Source organism: Gadus morhua, chromosome 14 (genome assembly GCF_902167405.1).
Source record: "Gadus morhua chromosome 14, gadMor3.0, whole genome shotgun sequence".
Lineage (NCBI taxonomy): Eukaryota > Metazoa > Chordata > Actinopteri > Gadiformes > Gadidae > Gadus > Gadus morhua.
Window position 1 is genome coordinate 28,992,637 of NC_044061.1, and position 22,793 is coordinate 29,015,429.

The following is a 22,793-nucleotide window of genomic DNA, read 5'->3' on the forward strand; positions in this document are numbered from 1 at the left end:
CACAATGCATTGCGCGTCCGTCCCCATTCAAAGTCAATGGGGATCAGTCAACGGACGGAGGCAGTGGGCACGAGGCGAAGCGAAACCCGAGCCCTTTCCGTGAGACGGCATCACCCACAGTTCAAAGCGTTGTGACGTTTACAGCGGAGACCATAGGGAAATCTGGAAATTAGGAAGGTAAACACGTCGCTACTGTCAATGCGCGACCAGATGGGAATTTTGGATCAGCTCACCAACAAGAGCCAGCTCCTTTGCCTCCCGCCTCCCAAACGGCTCTTCATATTACCAATACCTTTTAGAATTCAGCCAAATGTAGCCCGTCCTGACTTATGATTAGTATGTGTAGGCCAATAAGCACCTAAATTATTCAATACATCCTTTATACTGAAGTATTAAAAAGTAAAAAATATATTTTCTAATATCAATAAATCTGAATTTAGTAGTACATTATATCTATATGGTAACAGTATCATAAAGTGCCTTCTGGCTCCTCCAGTGGATCTAAGGGTCATCTTTTCAGCGAGCGGTGTCATGTAGATGTTGAAAGTAATAAGTAGAAAAATCGGCAAAATTATGCTTGATATTTGAATATTTTATTTAACAACTTCAATCTTATTTTTCCATAAGTTTGCAGCTTGAATAAAGTGTGTCCCACTGTTTAAATCCAGCGTAGGAACCAAAGCAGTCTTAACCAGCGAATGGTGTCCAATGTCCTGGGTCATCACATCCTAAAGCAGTGAACGCAGCAGCTGAAAAAAGTACTGTTCAGTTTCATCATATTATACACAACGTTTGAATTAAAACAATAGAAAGGAAATAACAGGTAAAAACAACCTACCGAGAAAACCAGTAAAAATCAAGCAGATATATAAACAATTTCTAACAATGGCTGGAGAGTGAATGAAACCATGAACCAAGTGAGTGAATGAAACCCTGAACCAGTGAGTGTCCAGCATCCTGGTCTTCATCTCACGGCTCAGCGGAGTCACGTTGAACAACAAATCACAACGTGAAAAGCCTTCTAGACGGCCTGTTTCTCCTTGGGAGGAGGTTGAGGTTGAGGAGCAGGAGGAGCGGGAGGTGGAGCGGGAGATATGAGGTCAAGGTGGTATGGTATGGGGGTCTAGGGGGTCCAACCCTAGAATTATGCCCACCTGTTCGCTGTATTTTCTACGATATTTGACATTTAGTGGAAGAAAAGAAAACGTCCATTTTGTCACATGAAGGATTTACATGCGTTTGCTGTCACATGTCACATCGGGGGGGGGGGGGGGGGGGAATCCAAAGACTCATTTATAAACATATGCAATGTATAAATGACCGGGTTTTACAGTCCACAGATAAATAAACAAACCAAGCCCAGAACACAAACCTCTCTTCACAAACCCCTTAATTTAGACTTTCACTTTCTGATTGCATGGGGAGACCTTCGTCAATCTGTCTGAGGAACCAACATGTTGGCTCCAGGTGGAACTCCTACAGGTTCTCCACAGGGTGTGAGAGGGACGGGGGCTGTCCTACTGGTGGGCACACTGCACCCCGGGGCCGTGGTGGCCCCCCTCCTCATCAGAGCTGTCGTTGTAGGCCTCTCGCCGCCCGCCCCCCGAGGAGCCCTGGCCCGCGTCGTAGTCCTGCAGGTCCACCTCCTCCGTCTCGCCGCTGATCACCGGCTCCTCGGACCGCGAGGGCAGCAGGTCCTCCAGCTCCTGAGGAGAACACACTGCCGTCAGCTGAAGAGTGAACCGGAGCTACCCCTAACCCTACTGAACCTTTACTAATCCAACCCCTCATGTACAGAGAACTACTAAACCTTTACTAATCAAACCCTTTATGTACAGAGGACTACTAAACCTTTACTAATCAAACCCCTCATGTACAGAGGACTACTAAACCTTTACTAATCAGACCCCTCATGTACAGAGGACAACTGAACCTTTACTAATCATACCCCTCATGTACAGAGGACTACTGAACCTTTACTAATCAAACCCCTCATGTACAGAGGACTACTGAACCTTTACTAATCAGACCCCTCATGTACAGAGGACAACTGAACCTTTACTAATCATACCCCTCATGTACAGAGGACTACTGAACCTTTACTAATCAAACCCCTCATGTACAGAGGACTACTGAACCTTAACTAATCAAACCCCTCATGTACAGAGGACTACTGAACCTTTACTAAATTCCTCCTGGACATTAATCAACAAATGAATATGGAGGCTTTTAATTTTTTTTCTGATCTGAACGGCCTCTCCTTAACCTCCAACCCTTAACCTCCAACCCTTAACCTCCAACCCTTAACCTCCAACCCTTAACCTCAGCACCTCTAACCCCAACCCTTACCGTCAGCTTCTCCGGGCTGATCCAGTTGTTGCTGGGGAACTGGACGTCAAACTTGATGTAGAGGTCTCCCTTCTCAAAGGGGTTCCGATACTGGGGCATCCCCTCCCCCCGCACCACCCGCACCGAGCCTGGGGAGATGGAGGCACATAAACACTTATGGAGTAAAACATCCCCACTTTTGGTCGGTTGGAGTAAACCCCCCCCCCCCCACTGGTGGTCGGTTGGAGTAAAACAGGCCTCTCGCCGCCCGCCCACCCCACCGGTGGTCGGTTGGAGTAAAACAGGCCTCTCGCCGCCCGCCCGCCCCCCACTGGTGGTCGGTTGGAGTAAAACACCCCCCCACTGGTGGTCGGTTGGAGTAAAACACCCCCCACTGGTGGTCGGTTGGAGTAAAACACCCCCCACTGGTGGTCGGTTGGAGTAAAACACCCCCCACTGGTGGTCGGTTGGAGTAAAATACCCCCCACTGGTGGTCGGTTGGAGTAAACACCTAGTGCTTGACAGCGTTGGTAGAGTCAAGTACATCTGTCCTTTTCAGTGTTTCCCATACATAGCAGTCCCTCCAGAAAAATGTGGCGTTTTTTTGTGATTTATGCGGCCAAAAATCCTTGATCATGTGACACGTATTCTTAAAAAATGCAATGAAATATGGGGCATATTTATGCAATTTTATGCGATGAAATTGCGGGAACTTGCAAAAAATGCAAATTACTTTCTATGATAAACAAGCATACTACTTGATGGCGCAGTTGGTGAAATAAACAGATTGATTTCATACAAATCATAAAAGCCGCTCCCTGTGTCATTGTGCGTGCGAGCGTGCGTGGGGGGTTCTTGATTGCCAATTTTTCGAATATTATTCGAATCCTTCTCAGTGAATATTGAATAGTATTTTTGCCAGAAATGCACATCCCTATTAGAAGGCTGATGGATGTCTTGAGCGCCGTCTCCTCCTTCCGCCATGATTCAAACTTCAAAACATTTTGTTGTAGGCTACACAGTCTGCCTGCACGGCAACTTCAGGAGACTCGGACGAAGCGCTGGGAAGGATTTAAGCACACGGTTTCCACACCGCGTGCGCAGTTATCCACCGAGATAATAATTGTATTTGAAATGAAAACGGTAATTGTTAGTAAAACATTTTTATCGGGGTTTACCGTTACACCGGTAACGTTACATCCCTAACACATACGCACAGAGACAAGCATTCATGCCAGTGGTGCGCGGGTAGGCTAACTGTTTCGCCCGCTACTCCTCTCAACACGCCTATTAAAAGGGAAAACCGAAGCAGCGGGATATTTGGCACATAGAAGACGGTCGCTGACCGTTTTACCAAGGTTTAGTATGATATACTGTGCGCAGAATCCCCTGCCCAAAATTATTGTTAACTCAGAAATGATAATATTAGCCCATTCTTCTGCGATTTGATTCGCTCTGCAGCTGGGGCTGGAGAGCAATACACCACCCCCTACTGCCCTACCTCAGGAGTACCGCGCCCCCTACTGTTTTCTTCAGGACTTACCTGGCTCAATGACTTTGCCCGCTGGGTACTTGACGACGATCTGCCGTGCGTCCAGGTGCTTCAGGGTGAACTGGAAGCCACACAGCGCCTCCACCAGGCCGATCCGGTGAGTCATGTGCAGGTCGTTGGCTTCTCGCTTGTAGGTCTGCAGAGGAAACATCATAGCACATCACACCTCCCTCCCGCCAATCATATTACTGCATTCATAAGATTACAAATTCGTAAGATTACGCGCCTAACCTGACGCTTTATCATTGTGTCACAAAAATGGTTCAACGTGCATACGCAACTAGATGAGCCTGCCTGAAACTTATTTTCCCCCGCTACTTTTCTTTTGCTCCACAAACATGGCTGAGATCACCACCAACGCTGCGCTGTATACGTGTGTGTGCACGTTCTGTGCGAGCCCTGCCCGGCCCGACACATTAACTGTAATTATGAGCCCGAGCCCCAAGTTACACATAAAAAAGTTACACATTTGTTACTTAGGCCTACTCTGCTGAATATATATGTAAGGGCTAATGTATAGAACGCTGGTCATTATCGGGAAAATAAGCCCCAACAAGGCGAACAAGACACCGACGTGCAGCGGAGGGGTCTTGCCTCGCGGTCCGACCTGGCCTGCGGGTTGGCTCGGGCTCGGTCAGAGAATCTTTACTCTAGTGCATGACATCCTCCGTAGGTGCTCACAGCTGGGTGAGTTTTACCACCTCCTCATTGTTTCAGCACATACTGAAACGATGACTTGGTCGTCCATGTTCTTTCTGCTTCTGTGCGTCCTCGGCTCCGTCTCTCTCTGCCAGTGACACCTGGTCAAGCGATCTCCGCGTGTTAGCGCGTTGGCCGCGTTATTTAGGCGCGTAGTTGCGTTACACGCCTAAACCTATGCAACAATTTCAGATCTTCTACGCCTCTAACGCGCGTAACTCGTTCAGTGTGGCCGTACCTTTAGTCTATTGGAACCAAGGGAAAATTAATTAACCCCAAGTAACCAGGTTACAATTAGGGGTGTGACCGGGTACACGTGTAACCGGTTAGTAAATCATAACTGTTTAGGAAAAATCAGTAAACGAAAACCGAAAAAAATAAATAATAATTTAATCAAAAATAACACATAGGCTACTATTTATTTAGCGATTAATAAAGCTACAAATGTTAAACTTAGACAACATTAAGGAGCTAATAAATGCATGCGATAAATGTTGGGTAACTGAACACCGGGCATAGGCTACGTCATGTAACGTGGCCACTGAGTCATATGTGTAACGTAACAGCCAATCAGCGTTCAACCGTCAAACTCAGTGCAGTGCAGTCCAGGGTGAGGGCAGCTTGGAGGAGAAAGTGAATGTTGCGTTTACGACTCCCGGAGCGCTAGCTAGAGATAGAGATAGAGAGATATATATATATATATATATGTATGCTTCGGCGCCAGTTCAGTTCCCGGAGTACAGCGCAGGAGCTGCCGGACTGCGGCCAGACGGCTTTGACGGCAGCTCCCGCGCGGGGAGCTCAGAGGCAGTCCTGCAGCTCAGCTCCCGGAGTACAATCCTTTTCTTCTCCATGTCGCGGTTCATGGACCTCAGAGATTCAATGCCAAAGTTCCTTCCCCCCAATTCTTCTCAACCATGGCCTAGATATCCCCCACTACGAGTCTTTACTTGTGGAAGTACCAGAGACGTCAGACAGTCTTTATTATTCATAATATCATCCGAGGCGCATAATATTATTATGTTATATTATATTATATAGATATAGAGCTCCAGGAGTCAGCAAACGGCAACAATCCATTCTCCTCCATGCTTTGGTTCAGTCTGACAGCTCATTGGTCAATGGGCAGCAGCTCATTTGCATCAACGTAGACACCAGAAACAGCGCATTCTGAATGGGACTGAAACAGAGGGGAATAGCGGTAGACGATATTTTTTTTCCTAAAAGCTATTTCCAGCCAACAGCTTCAAAAACATGTTTTCTGGAACTCAAATACCATGTTTACTTGTTGGGAAAAGACCATAATATGTCTCCTTTAAAGTTCAGTTCATGTGCCAGGGCCTTTGTTCATCCACTTTTTTACTTTTTATGTATTGGTTTTCCTTCTACAAGATTTATGATGTTTTCTGAAGCCCTGCCAAAGGAGTTTAATGTGACAGAAGTCAGAGCTTTTATTTTTATTTACATTATTTTCAATAGCTTACCTTATATTGTTCTGTTGGGGGCAAATAAAACATGTTTGTGAAGTTAAATGTTTAGATTTAAATTTGGGCTGTCAAATTAACGCGTTCATTTCGATTAATTAATCACAGAAAGAATTATGCGTTAAAATAATTAACGCAGATTATTTAGGGCTCTATGATTTCCGCGATAACGCGGACGGAATCACGGAATCTGACAATAAAAACGGAATCTACCGATTTTTTTTTAAAATTATACAGCAAAGTATTAATAGTAACAAAGTTACAATTTAAAACGGGCTCGTCTCAGTAAAATAACTGATTTCCAGCAGGTTCCTGTTCTGCAGCACATATAACATGTAACAGGGACAAGGCACATCACACGTCACATTTACAATATGCAGCGGAATGCAGCGGAATTCGCCATTATTTTGGTGAAATTCAGTTTCGAGGGAAAAGGGAAACAACACAGGCAACATTAACGTCACTGAATGTTTAGCAGTCACTCCCACAAAAATGTAAAAAGAAATCCCCGGTCCACCACTCCAGCCCAGGTGGCGGGAATGCAAACAATAGCTCCCGCTCCCGCTCCTAACAAGTAGCTGAAGAAGATATGAATTTTTTTGCGTTAAGAGGGGAGGATTCTCGTAAAACGGTTACACAACCCCTTTTTTTTCGTGTACACGGTTAACCGTTTTACTATTATTATTTATTTATTTTTAAGTGGGCCGCAGTCGCGCTATACGACCAATGGAGGGTAGAGTTTAGATCGGGCCCAGAAAATCAAGCCCGACCCGGCCCGAGCACGTTCTGTCTGAGCCCGGCCCGACACATTAACTTTAATTATGAGCCCGAGCATGACCGGCAACGTTCTATAGGCTACATTATCTTGCTTATTACACTGCTACTTGCCAAAACGAAAAAATAACTTCACATGGTGTGTCTTTTTACAATTTATAATTCGTTACCAGCATTCGTAGTGTTGGTCAGCAGAGAAATAGTCCACGTCTTTGGTTGCAACCAAAGACGCTGGGGTTGACAAGTTACCGGACTACTACCCATGCAAGTGAACGCTTCAACCCCATTGAGAAGACCCGTGTAATAAAGGCCTATAATATTTTTGTTTATGGCATAGATTTCTCCTCAGATTAGGCCAATAAAGCAATGATTAAAAAAAAAAAAAAAACGCTTTATTAGGTAGGCCTAATTTCGAATTTGTCGCGCCACAACAAGATAACCACCATTGCATGTCTTTACCTTTTGTGGAAGAGGGAGAGACGTCGGAGGACCCGACGCAGTATATTCATAACATTGTAATGACCACGGAAGAGGCAGTGAATGAAGTATTGAATAGACAGATTTATTAGATAGTCCTACCTAAGCGCTTTGAGTGTGAGAAAAGCGCTATATAAATTGAATCTATTATTATTATTATTATTACCTAATAAACCGTTGGAACACACAAGACCGGAAACATAGCAACGCCGGTAAACAAACCCGAGAAGCCCAATCCCTATGAGAGCTCCCCGCGCTACGGCCATCCGGAGGCGCACAGAGCTTTTGGCCTTGATATTATATATACAAATATTATATTATATAATAGAGCTCCGGGAGTCGCAAACGGCAACATTCACTTTCTCCTCCATGCTGCAGTTCACCCCGGACTGCACTGCACTGAGTTTGACGGTTGAACGCTGATTGGCTGTAACGTTACACATGTGACTCAGTGGCCACACTGTTGAACGCTGATTGGCTGTCATCACGCGAAATTCACGTCAAATTTCAAATATTTGAACTCGAGCGAATTTTTCGCGCAACAAATTCTTGTGAATGCGCTCGCCTGTGCACGGCAAAAGTGTGGCGCGACAAATCAAAACTTGTTGCCGGTAGAAATGTTGTGTGAAATGATTTTCAAGCAGTCTTGTGGTATCAGCTTGGTAGATGGAACAGCGAGGTGTCCGATAGGCAGAGATCTAGATCAGCGGGATTGGCCAGCGAAGCTGTGCATCGTGGTGCATGCTGGGAGTTGTTTTCAATCCACAAGCGCCAAAAAGTCACTTTCTGCCTTTTCTCGGTCAAGACGGCACCAAATTTGAATTTTATTATTCGACTACATATAGGACCCAATTTCAATACATATTCATGCCTCCACCGGTGAAATGCTCCTTTAAATATCACCTCAACGCAAAACATTTGGTAGCAAGCTCGCAGGTACTAGCTGCCACAGCCCCTGAAGCTGGCGCTAGCAGGCAGCCTCGTCAAGCCACACTCGACTGAGATGCATTGGATCTTGAGTGAGATGGAAATGTTATTAATTTGATCTTAAAATAAACCGTATGTTAATGAAAGACATGTTTTAATTGAACTTTAAAGTCTATTATTCATTGAATCATTAATCTGCCATAATTTAATTGAATTCAATAATTTCTACATACTTTCTCGGAAAAATGTAAGTATGCGATTAATTCAGGCTCTGCGTTAATTAAACGCAGAGCCTGTAATTAATTTGATTTTTTTTTTTTAATCGCTTGACAGCACTAATTTAAATGTGATTAAATGTACCCTTATCACAAATATGGTAATAAACAAGTGTATGGTTTAACTAATGAACACACTGGTTTCTTCAGACTTCAGCAGTATCAAATTATATATCGCGATTAATATCGATATCGAAACAATAATCGTGATAATAATTTTTGCAATATCGCCAAGCCCTAGCTCAGCGTAGGGAACGCGTCGTTACGTCCACGTCACAACACCCCCGCTACAGGGGAGGAGCTAAACATAGAGGGGGGTGTGGTATCCCCATGGTTAGCAGCCACGGTAACTATTTGATAGCTTCTTCGTATCATAGTTGTGACTGAGCGTTGTATATGAAAGGCTACACAAACCGTGACACACAAACACACACACACACAGAGCTCCACACACCCCTCGCCGCCCGAGTCCCTTCACTGTGACGTCAGAGGTTACTAATGGCCCATCGTCATCACGATGACTACACACCCAGGCGGTCCAGGCAGAGGGGGCCGTTCCAGACGGAGACATAGGATTCTACTCTATTTTCTCTAAAAGACAGTTGATCCAGTTGGTGGTAACATGGATAACCATGTTGAAGACCATATGAAACATGCTGTGTCAGTTCTAGAAGATGTGCTCCACTGACCTCATGCTCCTTCTCCTGTAGGACCAGGACGATGTCTCCTGGCTCCACGCCCGGGGCCTGGTCTGCCTCCCCTCCGAAGGTGATCTTCTGCCCGTGCTTCATGCCCTTATCCACGTGCACCTCCAGGATCTTCACCTCCTTCACCACCTTCTTGCCCTCACACTTTTTACAGCGGTCTTTCTCGCTGATCACCTCTCCTAGGAACATGAGGGCAAACGGTGAGGCTCTGCTCCTGAGCCCGAGAACTCAGTGTGTCGGTCAGCGCGCCCACCTTCCCCGTTGCAGTCTGTGCACACAGACTGCATCTGTTGGACCATCCCGGGGGCCAGCTGTCTGATCATGATCCTCATCCCTCGGCCCCGGCAGGTCCCACACTTCTGCACCGCCCCCGTCTTGCCTCCTTGCCTGCAGCGGCATAAACGTCACAACATGTGAGGAGAAGGTCCAGGTAGCGAGCGTGCTGTGACCCCACCTCAGTTTACTGCTGGATACACAGACCGCCACAGGAAGCTGCCGCTTGCAGGAAGAGGAAACCGAGCTCCCTCAAGACTCACCCGTTACAAGTGCTGCAGAGGACGTTCTTGCTAAGTTGTAGTTTAGTAGTTTTCCCATTGTAAAGGTCTTCCAGGGTGACCCTGTGAAAAGAGAGCAGCATGTTGACTTTTACTAGTACTGGTAAACCAGCGTTGCCGAGAGATGTCCCGGGACTTACTTGAGGGGGTGCACCATGTCCTCCCCTCTCCTCCGGCCCCCGTTGCGGGAGCGACCCCCCTGACCCCCCATGAAGCCGAAGAGGCCACCGCCGAAGATGTGGGAGAAGATGTCGTCCATGCCGGCCCCGCCCCCACCACCCTCCCGCAGGCCTTGCTCGCCGTAGCGGTCGTACAGCTCCTTTTTCTCAGGGTTGGTGAGCACCTCGTAGGCGAAGCTGATCTCTTTGAACTGGAAGAAACCAGGGGATTTAGTACAACTCATTCTGAATACAGAAACAACCAACCCAGACTACTATGCATGAAGGGGCTTAGTTTAACTACTGTGTTAAGGGTTAGTTTAACTACTGTGTTAAAGGTTTAGTTTAACTACAGATTTATAGGCCTAGTTTAACTACCGATTTATAGGGTTAGTTAACTACTGTGTTAACGGGTTAGTTTAACTATTGTGTTAAAGGGTTAGTTTAACTACTGTTTTATAGGGTTAGTTTATCAGGAGACCAGATGGGTTCCGGACTGGACCTAGCCGGTTCTTCCGCCCTAGTGTAAATAAAATAAAAGCTCAACTCAAAAGGCCCAGTTTTCGACCCAATTGACCCTTGGCTAAGGCGCTTCCTAGAACGACCTTTGAGCTATGACCAATTCTAGAAACAGGAAACATGTCCAGAGAGAATGGAATCTGGTACCTGACCATCTTAATGCCCTTCATGCACAATAATTCAGAAATTCAGAACTATTATCCTGGAAATGCGTGTATCTCGCTGGAATATCTCAAAGACATCAATTAAAACGCAATACTGACAGGCCGGGCGCTTCACAGGCATAGCAACCGTAACCACAGGGGGCGGGGCTTAGCAAAGGCGGAATTGTCAATTTGATGTCAACGATTCAATAATTTTCTCCCCGTCACCACACTAAAGTTGCAGGCGGTTACTGGATAACAGGACCTTTCTTGATCAGTATTACCAGTGCAACTAGAGCCCGACCGATAAAGGATTTTTATGGCCGATACAAATATATGTTGATTAAAAATCCGATGTCTGCCGATATATATTTAAAAAATAAATTCCAGAAACGCGTATTAAAACATAAACAGATTTCCCTAACAGTATGTATTTATGAGTCCTACTATAATAATAAGGTAATGCATTTTAAAAATAAACTATTTGATTGTATGATTGTCACAACAGAAAAGTGCGGAAACCATAACAGGGACGTGGTTTAAAATATATATTTTGAACGTTTCTCGTGAGCACGAGAAAGTATCTGGTGCTCACGAGAAAGTAGGCCTATCTCGTACGCATATCACTGGCTCTGTGTGCATGTGCAAGTGTGTTGGTTTGTCGTCAGCAAGTGAGTGGACGAGCGAGGAGAGCGGAGAAGGTAGTGTGCGTGTCAGTTTAGTGAAGTCATGAACGAGTCCGGTTGTGTGTAAGAAAGAATAAAGTACCCAACCTGTCAAGGATCGTTGGCCTCTACATTCCGACCTATAAGCAGAGCCACTGCCGGTCAATGTGAATCAATGTCTCCCCTGTGGAGGCGGAGCGCAAGAGGGTATATGTACTCCAATAGTGCAAGATAAAAATAAAGCACATTAATTTGAATGAATTCAGCTTGTGTGTGATTTATCGCGAGCACGGGTCGGGTAACGGGCCAAATGTCAACGGGTCCGGGAGGGTGCGGATTTCATTTTGATATTATCATGGGTGAGAGTGAGAGTGAGGTGATCTTTTTTATTTTTTGATTTTAATGTAGGAAAAAAATACTGTTTTAAATCTTGTGTCCAAGTATTGCAGAAATGTTTTAATCGCTACATGTGAAACCAACCAATTCAAAACTTGGCACTTTTTTTTGTTTATAGCTTGACTAGAAAAGAGAAAAGAAGGTATATATATAAAAAAATGTCTTAGGTGGCGGATCTGGTGCTGGACATTGCGGGTGCGGATCTCAAAAAATGGACCCATGCAGGACTCTGGCCTAGGCTATTGGAAATAACCAAATATCGGAAAGCAGAGTTGGTTGGCAGCATCGTAGTTCAGCTGACGTAGAAAACCATCTGACCTACCAGATCTATGGATCAACCATGCGACTGTTTGGGCTACAATTCCTTTGAGATACTCTCTCGTGCGGACCCAACCAACGTGCTAGGGGTGGGAATCTCTTGGCACCTCACGATTAGATTCCGATGAGGTCAACGGTTCGATTCTGAAGCGATTATTGATGCATCTTGATGCAACAAAGAAAATTCTATGCGTGATTTTGCTAATTTGCTAATCACTTCCTACTTTTGTGATGATCATTAAAAACAACAGATGAATTAACTTATCTAATATTTTATAAGAGAGAAAGCTTTTGTCACAAATATGACTTTCTATGAACAATGCAATAACCAATGCAGCTTGCATTATAACACAATATGCAAGCATGCAAAAAATAGGTTTCAGTTTTATTTTCGTTCTAATCTTTCTTTTCTATGTCATTAAAGGTCCCATGACATGCTATTTTATGTATTCTTTAATATAGGTATTAGTGGGCAACTAACAGTATTCAAAGACGTTCCCGAAATTCAGCCGTGGTGCCGAGTTACAGCCACTCCGAGCCAGACACATTGAGCTTCCCCCAAATGCGCTGTTTTGGTGTCTGTAGCTATAATGCAAATGAGGAGGAGCGAGGCGGGTCAAGGAGGAGGGTGGGGGTGGCTCAAGCGGGAGACATTCGCCGCCAACAATCCCTTTCTCCTCCATGTCGTGGTTCATGTGTTTGAGGGAGTCAAAGCCAAAGTTCCTTCCCCCCAATTCATTCTCAACCTTGGCTGAGATAACCCCCAATACGAGTCTCATTGTAGAAATACCAGAGACGAGAGTCCGACGAGGAAGTGTACAACACTTGCGTTACAGTCCTGGAGCTCTATATCTAAATAATATCATATAATACATAGAAATCTGTATCATTTAATACACATTATCACGGCCAAAAGCTGTGTGCGCCTCCAGATGATATTATTAATCACAAACGACTTTGTCGGGTTCTGCAACGTCTCTGGTTCTTCCATTTTCACATCAACCTGAAGTCGACTGAACCGCGCGCTGCCTGCTGCCGGCTGCCGGGCGATGGTGCCTCGCGGCAACCGGCGGCAAGTCGCAGTTCATGTACTTCAGCGAGTCAAAGCCAAAGTTCCTTTCCCCAATTCCTTCTCAACCATGTCTGAGATAACCCCCAATACGAGTCTCGTTGTAGAAATACCAGAGACGAGAGTCCGACGTGTTATGCGCCATATAACACCAAAAGCAGAACGGTTATCCAAATAATAAGGAAGTGTACAACACTTGCGTTACAGTCCTGGAGCTCTATATCTAAATAATATATATCATTTAATACATATTATCACGGCCAAAAGCTGTGTGCGCCTCCAGACGATATTATGAATCACAAACGACTTTGTCGGGTTCTGCGACGTCTCTGGTTCTTCCACTTTCACATCAACCTGAAGTCGACTGAACCGCGCGCTGCCTGCTGCCGTCTGCCCGCTGCCGGGCGATAGTGCCTCGCGGCAACCGGCGGCATGTCGCAGTTTATGTACTTCAGCGAGTCAAAGCCAAAGTTCCTTTCCCCCAATTCCTTCTCAACCATGGCTCAGATAACCCCCACAACAGTCTCGTTGTGGAAATACAAGACACGTCATTTATGAGAAGAACCGGCAAGTTACAGTGTGTGTACATACACACACACACACACACACACACACACACACACACACACACGGTCGAGTCTCATTGGCGGGCCAACGTCTCTGGGCGGGCCAGGCAGAGTAAGGGGAGGAGCTGAGATTCTTGGTGACGTCATGAATACAGACATTCCAAATCAGCGCGCTTGAGCCTCTGTCATGCCAAATTTGTACCGTCTGCCAAATTTCTACCGGGCGCGTCATCCATACGTAATCCATTCCAAACCTGCCTGGCAACAGATGATCGCGTCGAATGACGTGAAAGGTTCACGAACATTCGCAAACCTTTTATCTAGCGATCCGTTACCTGTATTGTGCCATTTCGTCCTTGACCTGCTTTAAACACTCAGTTTACTTGCTAAATTTGATTAAACAATTAAATACAATACAAATATAAAGTAAAAACAAGTGTTATCTAGCGATCCGTTTTCTGTATTATGTTATTTCGTCTTTGGCAACATGAGCGCAAATGTTTTTTGAAACCCGCTTTAAACACTCAGTTTACTAGCTAAATTTGATTAAACTATTAAATACAATACAAATATAAAGTAAAAACAAGTGTTATCTAGCGATCCGTTAACTGTATTATGTTATTTCGTCTTTGGCAACATGAGCGCAAATGTTTTTTGAAGCCTGCCCGGCAACGGACGACACGATCATCTGCTGCCAGGCAGGTTTGGAATGGATTACGTATGGATGACGCACCCGGTACAAATTTGGCAGCCGGTACAAATTTGGCATGACACCTCCGTTTTTTCAAAGGCGAGCAGAACAGCTAGTGCTCGTTTTACACCAAACGCAAGTTTTAGTCACTAGGGGACCATAGGCAGGCTAGGGGAACTCATATTTATGTTAGAAAACCTCATAAATTGAGATTTTCATGTCATGGGACCTTTAAAGAAAAGCTGCTCTTCTTGTTCTTGTGTCTGGCTGTGAGTTTGCGCGCATGCTATGCGTAGGCTGAATCGCAATCGTGTCTAGACAAATCAGATTGGCCAATACACACTAGGGGTGTGACGAGATCTCGTGCCAAGAGATCTCGCGAGATTAAACTCGACGATATTACCCGTTGCGTTAAAAATCTGTCTCGCGAGATTTGTGAGCTATCCAACCTTCTATTTGTGGCCTGTGGGGGCAGTATTGCGCCTTTGCTACGTCTAGCCTGCCAGAACCTAAAGGAGAAGGAAAAGAAGAAGAAGAGGAGGAGAAGCAGCCATAAGCTGTGTTCAAAATCGTTCCCTATCACGGCTATAGTAGGGCTGGGCGACATAACGTTATTTAAAATATATCGATATTTTTTCAAACGCGATATGAAACGAGACCATATCGTCAATATCGATATAATTTCATTTGCGTTGAAATTACAGCACATTTGTTCCAAATAACACCAGTTTCGAACCGCGCCTGCCGCCTGCTATTTCGTAACTCTGCTTATGTCTCTCCCGCTCTGCCTCCGGCTCACACACAGTCTCTGCCTGCCCCCCCCCCCCCCCCTCCACTGACTCACGTCACTTTTTGAAACATGAGCCGTGTTCGAAATCGTTCACTATTCATTGGGTATTTTAAGTGCACTATATTGTGCATGAAATTAACCACTGAGAATTCGAACACCACTACAAAATGGCGAGCACCCTATATAGTGCACTATATCCGTGATAGGGAACGATTTCGTTCCCTATCACCCTATCACACAAATACCCGGCGCATTTACTGACGCAAATGACTTTTAGAAATGTTCAACGTAGTGTCCGAATTCTTGTTTGTTCGTTCCCTATGTAGTGCACTATATCATGAACACAGGGAATAGTGAGTGAGCGTTGGGGCTGTCAACGAATATTCGAAGTTCGAATATTCGTTCGAAATGTATCCAACAACGCGAATTCGAACGTGAAAATTAATATTCGAATGTGAAAAAACACTCCCGCGGTACAAGCGCCTCTATCTGCTTTGTGAATGAGCCTCTGTCTGTTCGCGATGTCCCTCATAATATTCAAATGTGAAAAAAACACTCCCGCGGTACAAGTGTAACAGACTAGTATTGTGAAGAGCGAATGTATTTTATCCCCTCGGGGTTTCCGTACTTGGATATAGGTATTCCAGCTCTCACGCTGTGACTGGGTGACTTCTGATATGTACTAAGTAAACGAGACTATTTTCCCTTCCACGCTTGTGTCATTCTTGTCATATAAATATCTAAGTGCCAACGCTCGGTTACACAAGCGCCTATCTGCTTTGTGAGTGAGCCTCTGTTTGTTCGTGATGTCCCTCATAATATTTGAATGTGAAAAAACACTCCCGCGGTACAAGCGCCTAACTGCTTTGTGAATGAGCCTCTGTCTGTTCGCGATGTCCCTCGTTTTAAAGTAAGGAAATGCCCAGCAGGAAGCCGCGGCCCACCAGCACTCTCAACGAGACGGCAAACATATTCGAAGTTCGAATATTCGTTCGAAATTTATCCAAAAACGCGATATTCGAATAGTTCGAATTCGTGATTTTTTTCCAAACGAACATTCGATTGTCATTTTTGAGCAATTTTGACAGCCCTAGTGAGCGTATAGGGAACGATTTCGAACACAGCTAAAGACAGCCAGTATGACGTCGGAAAATACCCGTACTACCGTCGAAGATGCCCCCGCTACTTTTAAATCATTTGTTTGGCAGCATTTTGGGTACTTTGATTTGGTTTTGCACATAATATTGTTTGCACTTGAAAAAAAGAGAAATATTTAATTTATTTAACTTTAACTTTTATACATTTTAGTTTTATTTTCAATTTCATGCATGTCAAGAGTTATAATAAAACATTTCAAAATGTATGGGCAACTCGGTTAAATAAAAGTCTGTTGGTCCAGTCATATATTTTGTCATAGTTTTCTTAAAATCTCGTCCCGTATCCTTCTCGTTAACCCAATATCGTGTCTCGTCTCGTGAGTCGAGTGTATCGTCACACCCATAATACACACTGAAGATACATGCACACTCACTGCCGGCTGATTTGCCCGCTCCTCCTGTCCACGCGCAATGCTTGAGGTCAATGGAAAAATATATTTGGCACAGAGAAGACTGTCGGCGACATTTGCAGTTTACCAAAGGTTAGTATGATATACTGTGGTCCAACACACCTGCCCACATTTTTTGTTAACTCAGAAAAGGTAATATTAGCTTTATGAACTCAACGTTATTGATATTGAACATCCCGCACCCGTCATCATAGACAACGTTGTTGGTAACGCAGCGAACACTGCGATTAAGATGAAATGCGGTTATAGTTTAGATAGGCCTATACGGTGCCCATATCAAAAAGAATAGAAAACATTTATTACATTCTATTCTTAATATTATTTTATTCTGACTCTGAATGTTTGTTGCTTTAATCCAGATGAGTATTGAAAAGTTTTTTCTGCGCCAAAAAAGGCTTCGTCCAGACAAGACGGAGCAGCTTGAGGAGGTAGTTAGCTTAGTCTGAAATTAAGTTGAACAGTCTGTTCTGATGGGGCATGCAAGCTTTGCACATTAGGCTAATGCAGTTTCATTATTTTAGTTAGTTGCCTTGTTGTACCTAGTAGTTTATTGTTACTATTTGTTGGGGATGCACCCAAATGAAAATTCTTGGCCGAAACCGAATATACTGAAACGGCTTTTGCTGTTTTTCATTTATTTTGCTTTAATTTTTCACCATTGCATAAATCAAACAATTAAATGTCCTTTATAAACTTTTTTGTCTTGCTTTTCAATAAAAAAAATCAATTACAAATTTGATACAAAATATTTATTTAATCCTGAACGTTTTCTAACATTCCAGCAGACCTTATAGCAAGAATCTAAGAACAATGTACATTTAAATATGAGTGAAACATTTTTTTTAATTATTTTTTTTTATCAAAAATAAAAATGTTCTGTGTATTATTTTCGGCCGTTTTACTCCTTCGGCCGAAACCAAACATTATGTTTTGGGCCATTTTCGGCCAAACATTTTCGGTTGGCCGAATATTCGAGCATCCCCTACTATTTTTTTTTTTTTCCTAAAATAGTTAAATATTGGTTCAGGTAGGTCTTGAGTTTATTTGTACTTGAAATAAAAACTTCCAGTTTTAGTCGTCTGTTGCAATTCATTCCTTGAATGTCACAGAATCAAAAGTTCAGGTAAAAACTAAACTCGTGCGCTAGGGCTGAACGATTTATCGTTTTCTGATCGAAATCACGATTTCAGACAACGCGATCTCGGGATCGCCAAAGACACGTTTTTTTCGGTTTTACTGTACGTTCACGCGTCAACGTAGAGACGCGAATCGGGCGAATTAATATAATATAATTTTATATATAATATCATGGCCAAAAGCTGAGTGAGCCTCCGGATGGCCGTAGGGCTGGGAGCTCTCTTCGAGGGGTTTGTTTACCGGCGTTGCAATGGTTAACATGCGTTCAACAGTGTGGCCACTGAGTCACATGTGTAACGTAACAGCCAATCAGCGTTCAACCGTCAAACTCAGTGCAGTTCAGTACGGGGTGAACTGCAGCATGGAGGAGAAAGTGAATGTTGCCGTTTGCGACTCCCGGAGCTCTATATAATAGTATCGTAATATAATATTTGTTTATATAATATCACGGCCAAAAGCTCTGTGCACCGCCGGACGGCCGTAGCGCGGGGAGCTCTCATAGGGATTGGGCTTCTTGGGGTTTGTTTACCGGAGTTGCTATGTTTCCGGTCTTGTGTGTTCCAACGGTTTATTAGGTAGGCCTATCTAATAAATCTCTTGTCTATTCAATACTTCATTCACTGCCTCTTCCGTGGTCATTACAATATTACGAATAGACTGCGTTGGGTTCTCCGACGTCTCTCCCTTTGTTGTTATACTCTAATGCACAAATTAACTAAAAGAGCCAGCTTTGACCGTCTTAAAAAGTAGTAGTACTTTTCTAAGTTAAGACAGTCAAAGATGGCTCTTTTAGTTCATTTGTAACAACTGCAACTGGTCAAGGACTTTAGTTTACATTTATGTTTCTTAATAAATACATTTAAAATAGATTCTTAACTTTAGTTTTCATTCTTACATTAGAGTAATGGCATGTAATGTTTTAATGGTATGATGTCATGTTTGTAAATATTACTGTAAATAATGAATATTGCACTGAAGCTTGATTTGAAGAAAATTGTGAAGAAAATCGAAATCGCAATATCTGCCAGAAAAATCGCAATGCAATCTTTTCCTGAAATCGTTCAGCCCTATCGTGCGCTGACGCCGCCGTGCCGCGTCGCCGTGCCGCGTCGCCGTGCCGCGTCGCCGTGCCGCGTCGCCGTGCCGCCCCCACCCCCCCCGCGCACCACACATCGGTCCTTGGTCTGTGGGAAACACTGCATCCCAAAGGGCGTTTTCACCCAGATATATGAAGGATAGATGAGCAACGTTTGCTACAGTCCACTTGGTAGGGTGGTAAACTGATCCATCGTACATCTAGGTGGACACGCCAACTTGTGACGTCACTATTACTACCCAAACGGCTTGTACCAGCTAATCACACCCACACCTGGCGGCATTACATGAGCCCTTTAAAGTCAACGACCCCAACTGTCACGTAATGGAGAGACACAAACAATGCAAAAGGTTGAAACCATATTAATAAATATGAGATGAGGGTTATTGTAAGTCAGTGGCCCAGCTTACTGACCATAATAAACGGCTGACCATCATTACAGCCAGGGCTCTACAGTGCGCCCGTTTCACTCACATTTGCGAGTGAATATTTTGGCGTGCGAACGAGAAAAACAAAACAGGAGCACACGTGCGAGTGACTTCTCCACAGCGCACTATACTGTGCGTTCACACCAAACGCGAAGGGGTGAAACGATTCCATGCAAAGCAACGATTCCATTTGCAGCGCAACACTTTTGCCCGGCACGGGCGAGCGCGTTCACGTGGATTTCAGGTGGATTTGCCATGGACATAATAAAGGATTTGCAGCACGCCACTTTTGCTCGAGTTGAAATATTTAAACTTTGCCGCGACATTGGCGTGATGACGGCCAATCAGCGTTCAACAGCGTGGCCACTGAGTGACGTGCGCAACGTAACAGCCAATCAGTTTTCAACCGGCCAACCGTTCCACCCTGCAGTGCAGTCCGGGGTGAACCGCAGAATGGAGGAGAAAGTGATTGTTGCCGTTTGCGACTCCCCGAGCTCTATATATAATAGTATATAATATAATTGTATTGTATTGTATGTATAATTTCACGGCCAAAAGCTCTGTGCGCCTCCGGATGGCCGTAGCGCGGGAGGCGCTACGGGAGGGTTTAGCGGGTTTTGTTTACCTACCAGTCTTGTGTGTTCCACGGTTTTTTGGGTATCTAAATCGCTGTCTAATCAATACTTCATTCACTGCCTCTTCCGTGGTCATTACAATATTATGAATAGACTGCGAGGAGAAAGTTAATGCTGTTACTGTAGTCGATAGTCTACAAATTCAACCCCAGACTGGTTGAAGGATTTCGGGTGGCTAGTTTATGATGCTAAGAACATGAAAATGTTCTGTACATTTTGTAAGGGAGCCCCATCGGCAATGGCAAGCTCCTCTCTGTTTATAACGGGGAACCCTAATCTGAAACGCAAAGCTGTGGTGAAACACATCAAGTCCACTTGGCATTCTCGCTGTCCCGATTTCTACATAAATCGCACCCAGCCCAATAACCCTGGTATGGTGGAAGCCGAAATTGGTGCCGTTTTGTGTAGCCTAAATGTAATCTTGTCTATTTATTTGTCTTAATTTTGCTTTAGTAAGTTGTTGCTGTTGGCGTGTGCAATTTCTGCACGCTAATAAATGTTCTAAACAAAAACCTATTGTGCCCCCATTTTTTTCCCTGTGCTCCTAAATTTTTGTAACTTAGTAAAAAAAAGTTTGTGTAGAGCCCTGATTACAGCAGATCTTCATTATTATTTTTTCTCTTCTTCAAATAAACCTTCTGAAAATACTCAAAACATATACAGGTCTATCACTAAAGTATTGATAAACCATTTCCTTTTTGGGTCTTAACATTAAAATCCCCTGTGAAGGAAAATCCATGCCTAACCTTGTTGAAAAACTAATTTATATTACAGTTTAAATAAATCCACAGGTTAAATACCAACAGCTTGGGTTAGAAACCAACAGCTAGGGTTAGATACCAACAGCTAAGGTTAGATGCCAACAGCTAGGGTTAAACAAAGGGCGAGTGCACATGCATCAATCACATCATAGCGACAAAGAAAAGATAGATAATTTGGGAGATACATTATATACACTTATAAATAATATATATATATACATTAGTGTTACCTTATCACCAGCATTGGGGTTCTTGTCTGGGTGGTATTCTTTTGCCAATTTCCGATAAGCCTGGAATACGCCAAACAAGAAGGAAGCACCAAAAGTTAGCAATTTGGATGGAGATAAACCAGAGGTTTACCAGACCCTGGTAATGAGTGGAGTTTAAACCAACATGTATGTCAGGTTATAACCGGACCCTGGTAATGAGTGGAGTTTAAACCAACATGTATATCAGGGTAGAACTGGACCCTGGTAATGAGTAGATTTAAACAAAAATGTAGATCAGGTTGGAACCGGGCCTTGGTAATGAGTGGAGTTTAAAGAAACATGTATATCAGGCTAGAACCGGACCTTTGCAATAATGAGTTGGTTGGTAATGAGTGCTTCATCTACAGCCATGCCATAATCTTACCACCTCACAATCAACACATTGTTTAAGGTTATTAAAGACCTCAGGCGTTGTGTGAAGCTATGCAATACAGGTTGTAACTGATATCATACAAGACAGGCTGTTTGTGACTGATAACATATAGGACAGGCTGTTTGTGATATCATATAAGACAGGCTGTCTGTGACATGCTGGAAGACAGGCCGTCTGTGACATCATGTAAGACAGGCCGTCTGTGACATCATGTAGGACAGGCTGTCTGTGACATCATGTAGGACAGGCTGTCTGTGACATCATGTAGGACAGGCTGTCTGTGACATCATGTAGGACAGGCTGTCTGTGACATCATTTAGGACAGGCTGTCTGTGACATCATGTAGGACAGGCTGTCTGTGACATCATGTAAGACAGCGTGTTAAGTGGTGCCTCAACCCGGGAGCCTCGACTGCGTGAGCTAACTGAATGAGCTAACTTAAGGTGACTTGTGTAGCTCATCAATATATATATATATATATATATATATATATATATATATATATATATATATATATATATATATATATATATATATATATATATATATATATATATCAAGACAAAAAGGTATCAACTCATTTCAGCTGCCCTTGTTTTCTTGAGCGATAGAAGGACAAACCCCAACACTATCGAGATGATGATTTGAAACAGTAGGCCAGCTAGCCCACGTCGTGGCTAACTTTAGCGGCTAACGCTAGCTATGTACGCATAGCAACGCACTTCCTGGTTCCCACCGAAACATAACCCAGATGAGTTGAGTTAATCTGATTTTTGGACGCCCGGTGCTTTACCTTCTTCAGTTCGTTCTCGGTGGCCGTCGGGGTGACGCCGAGGATGTCGTACAGCTTGGTATCCACCACATTCGCCATCGTTTGACTCGAGATGGACGTTCAGCGGGGAGGCGGAGGTGAAAGAAAAGAGCCGGTGGAAAAACTCTTCTTCTCCACGCTGTCGGCTTCCGTCGTATCACAGCGCTGGGCGCTCGGTGCTGCCCCCAGCGGTACAGGTTGGCGGTACGTCGCTCGGGGCTGCACCAGAGAATGTCTAATATGAGGAGAACTGGCACGGCACTCGCGGGTTAGTTCCGGTTTTCTGGACTGGTTGCGGTAATAATCTTTGACCCCGCGGGGCGCTCGTAGGCGAGTCCAGAATGAATGGGAGCCAACGGGGTTTTATCCTCAGAATCCACTTTTCTCACGATGTAATTTTTTGTCAAGTAATTTTAAAGTTGCTATCAAAGGGTGGGGCTAAGATAATAAACTCAGCTGAATATTGCATTTTTTAAGGTCACGTATCTGTTCTAAAAAGGCGTTAAAAACATGCGATGACGTCACACACTGTAATACTGTCAGAGGTACTGCTTTACGGCAGTTTCTAAAGCACTTCCCTTGTCCCGCAACGATAACACCAGCTGTTGGGGGTAAGGCTTTTTT

The 22,793-nt window shown here is 44.1% G+C and overlaps 1 protein-coding gene across 1 annotated transcript; it reads right to left on the reverse strand.

The window, feature by feature from the left end:
* Positions 1–571: 571 nt before the first annotated feature.
* dnaja2a (DnaJ heat shock protein family (Hsp40) member A2a) lies at positions 572–22,454 on the reverse strand. The gene is made up of 9 exons (XM_030376322.1): positions 22,152–22,454; positions 20,947–21,006; positions 9,918–10,147; positions 9,760–9,840; positions 9,477–9,610; positions 9,206–9,402; positions 3,872–4,016; positions 2,350–2,477; positions 572–1,706 (listed from the first exon to the last, which is right to left on the reverse strand). Exons 1-9 carry the CDS (start codon positions 22,227–22,229, stop codon positions 1,518–1,520), a joined length of 1,242 nt encoding a protein of 413 aa, XP_030232182.1. The 5' UTR covers positions 22,230–22,454; the 3' UTR covers positions 572–1,517.
* Between the last annotated feature and the right edge of the window lie 339 nt (positions 22,455–22,793).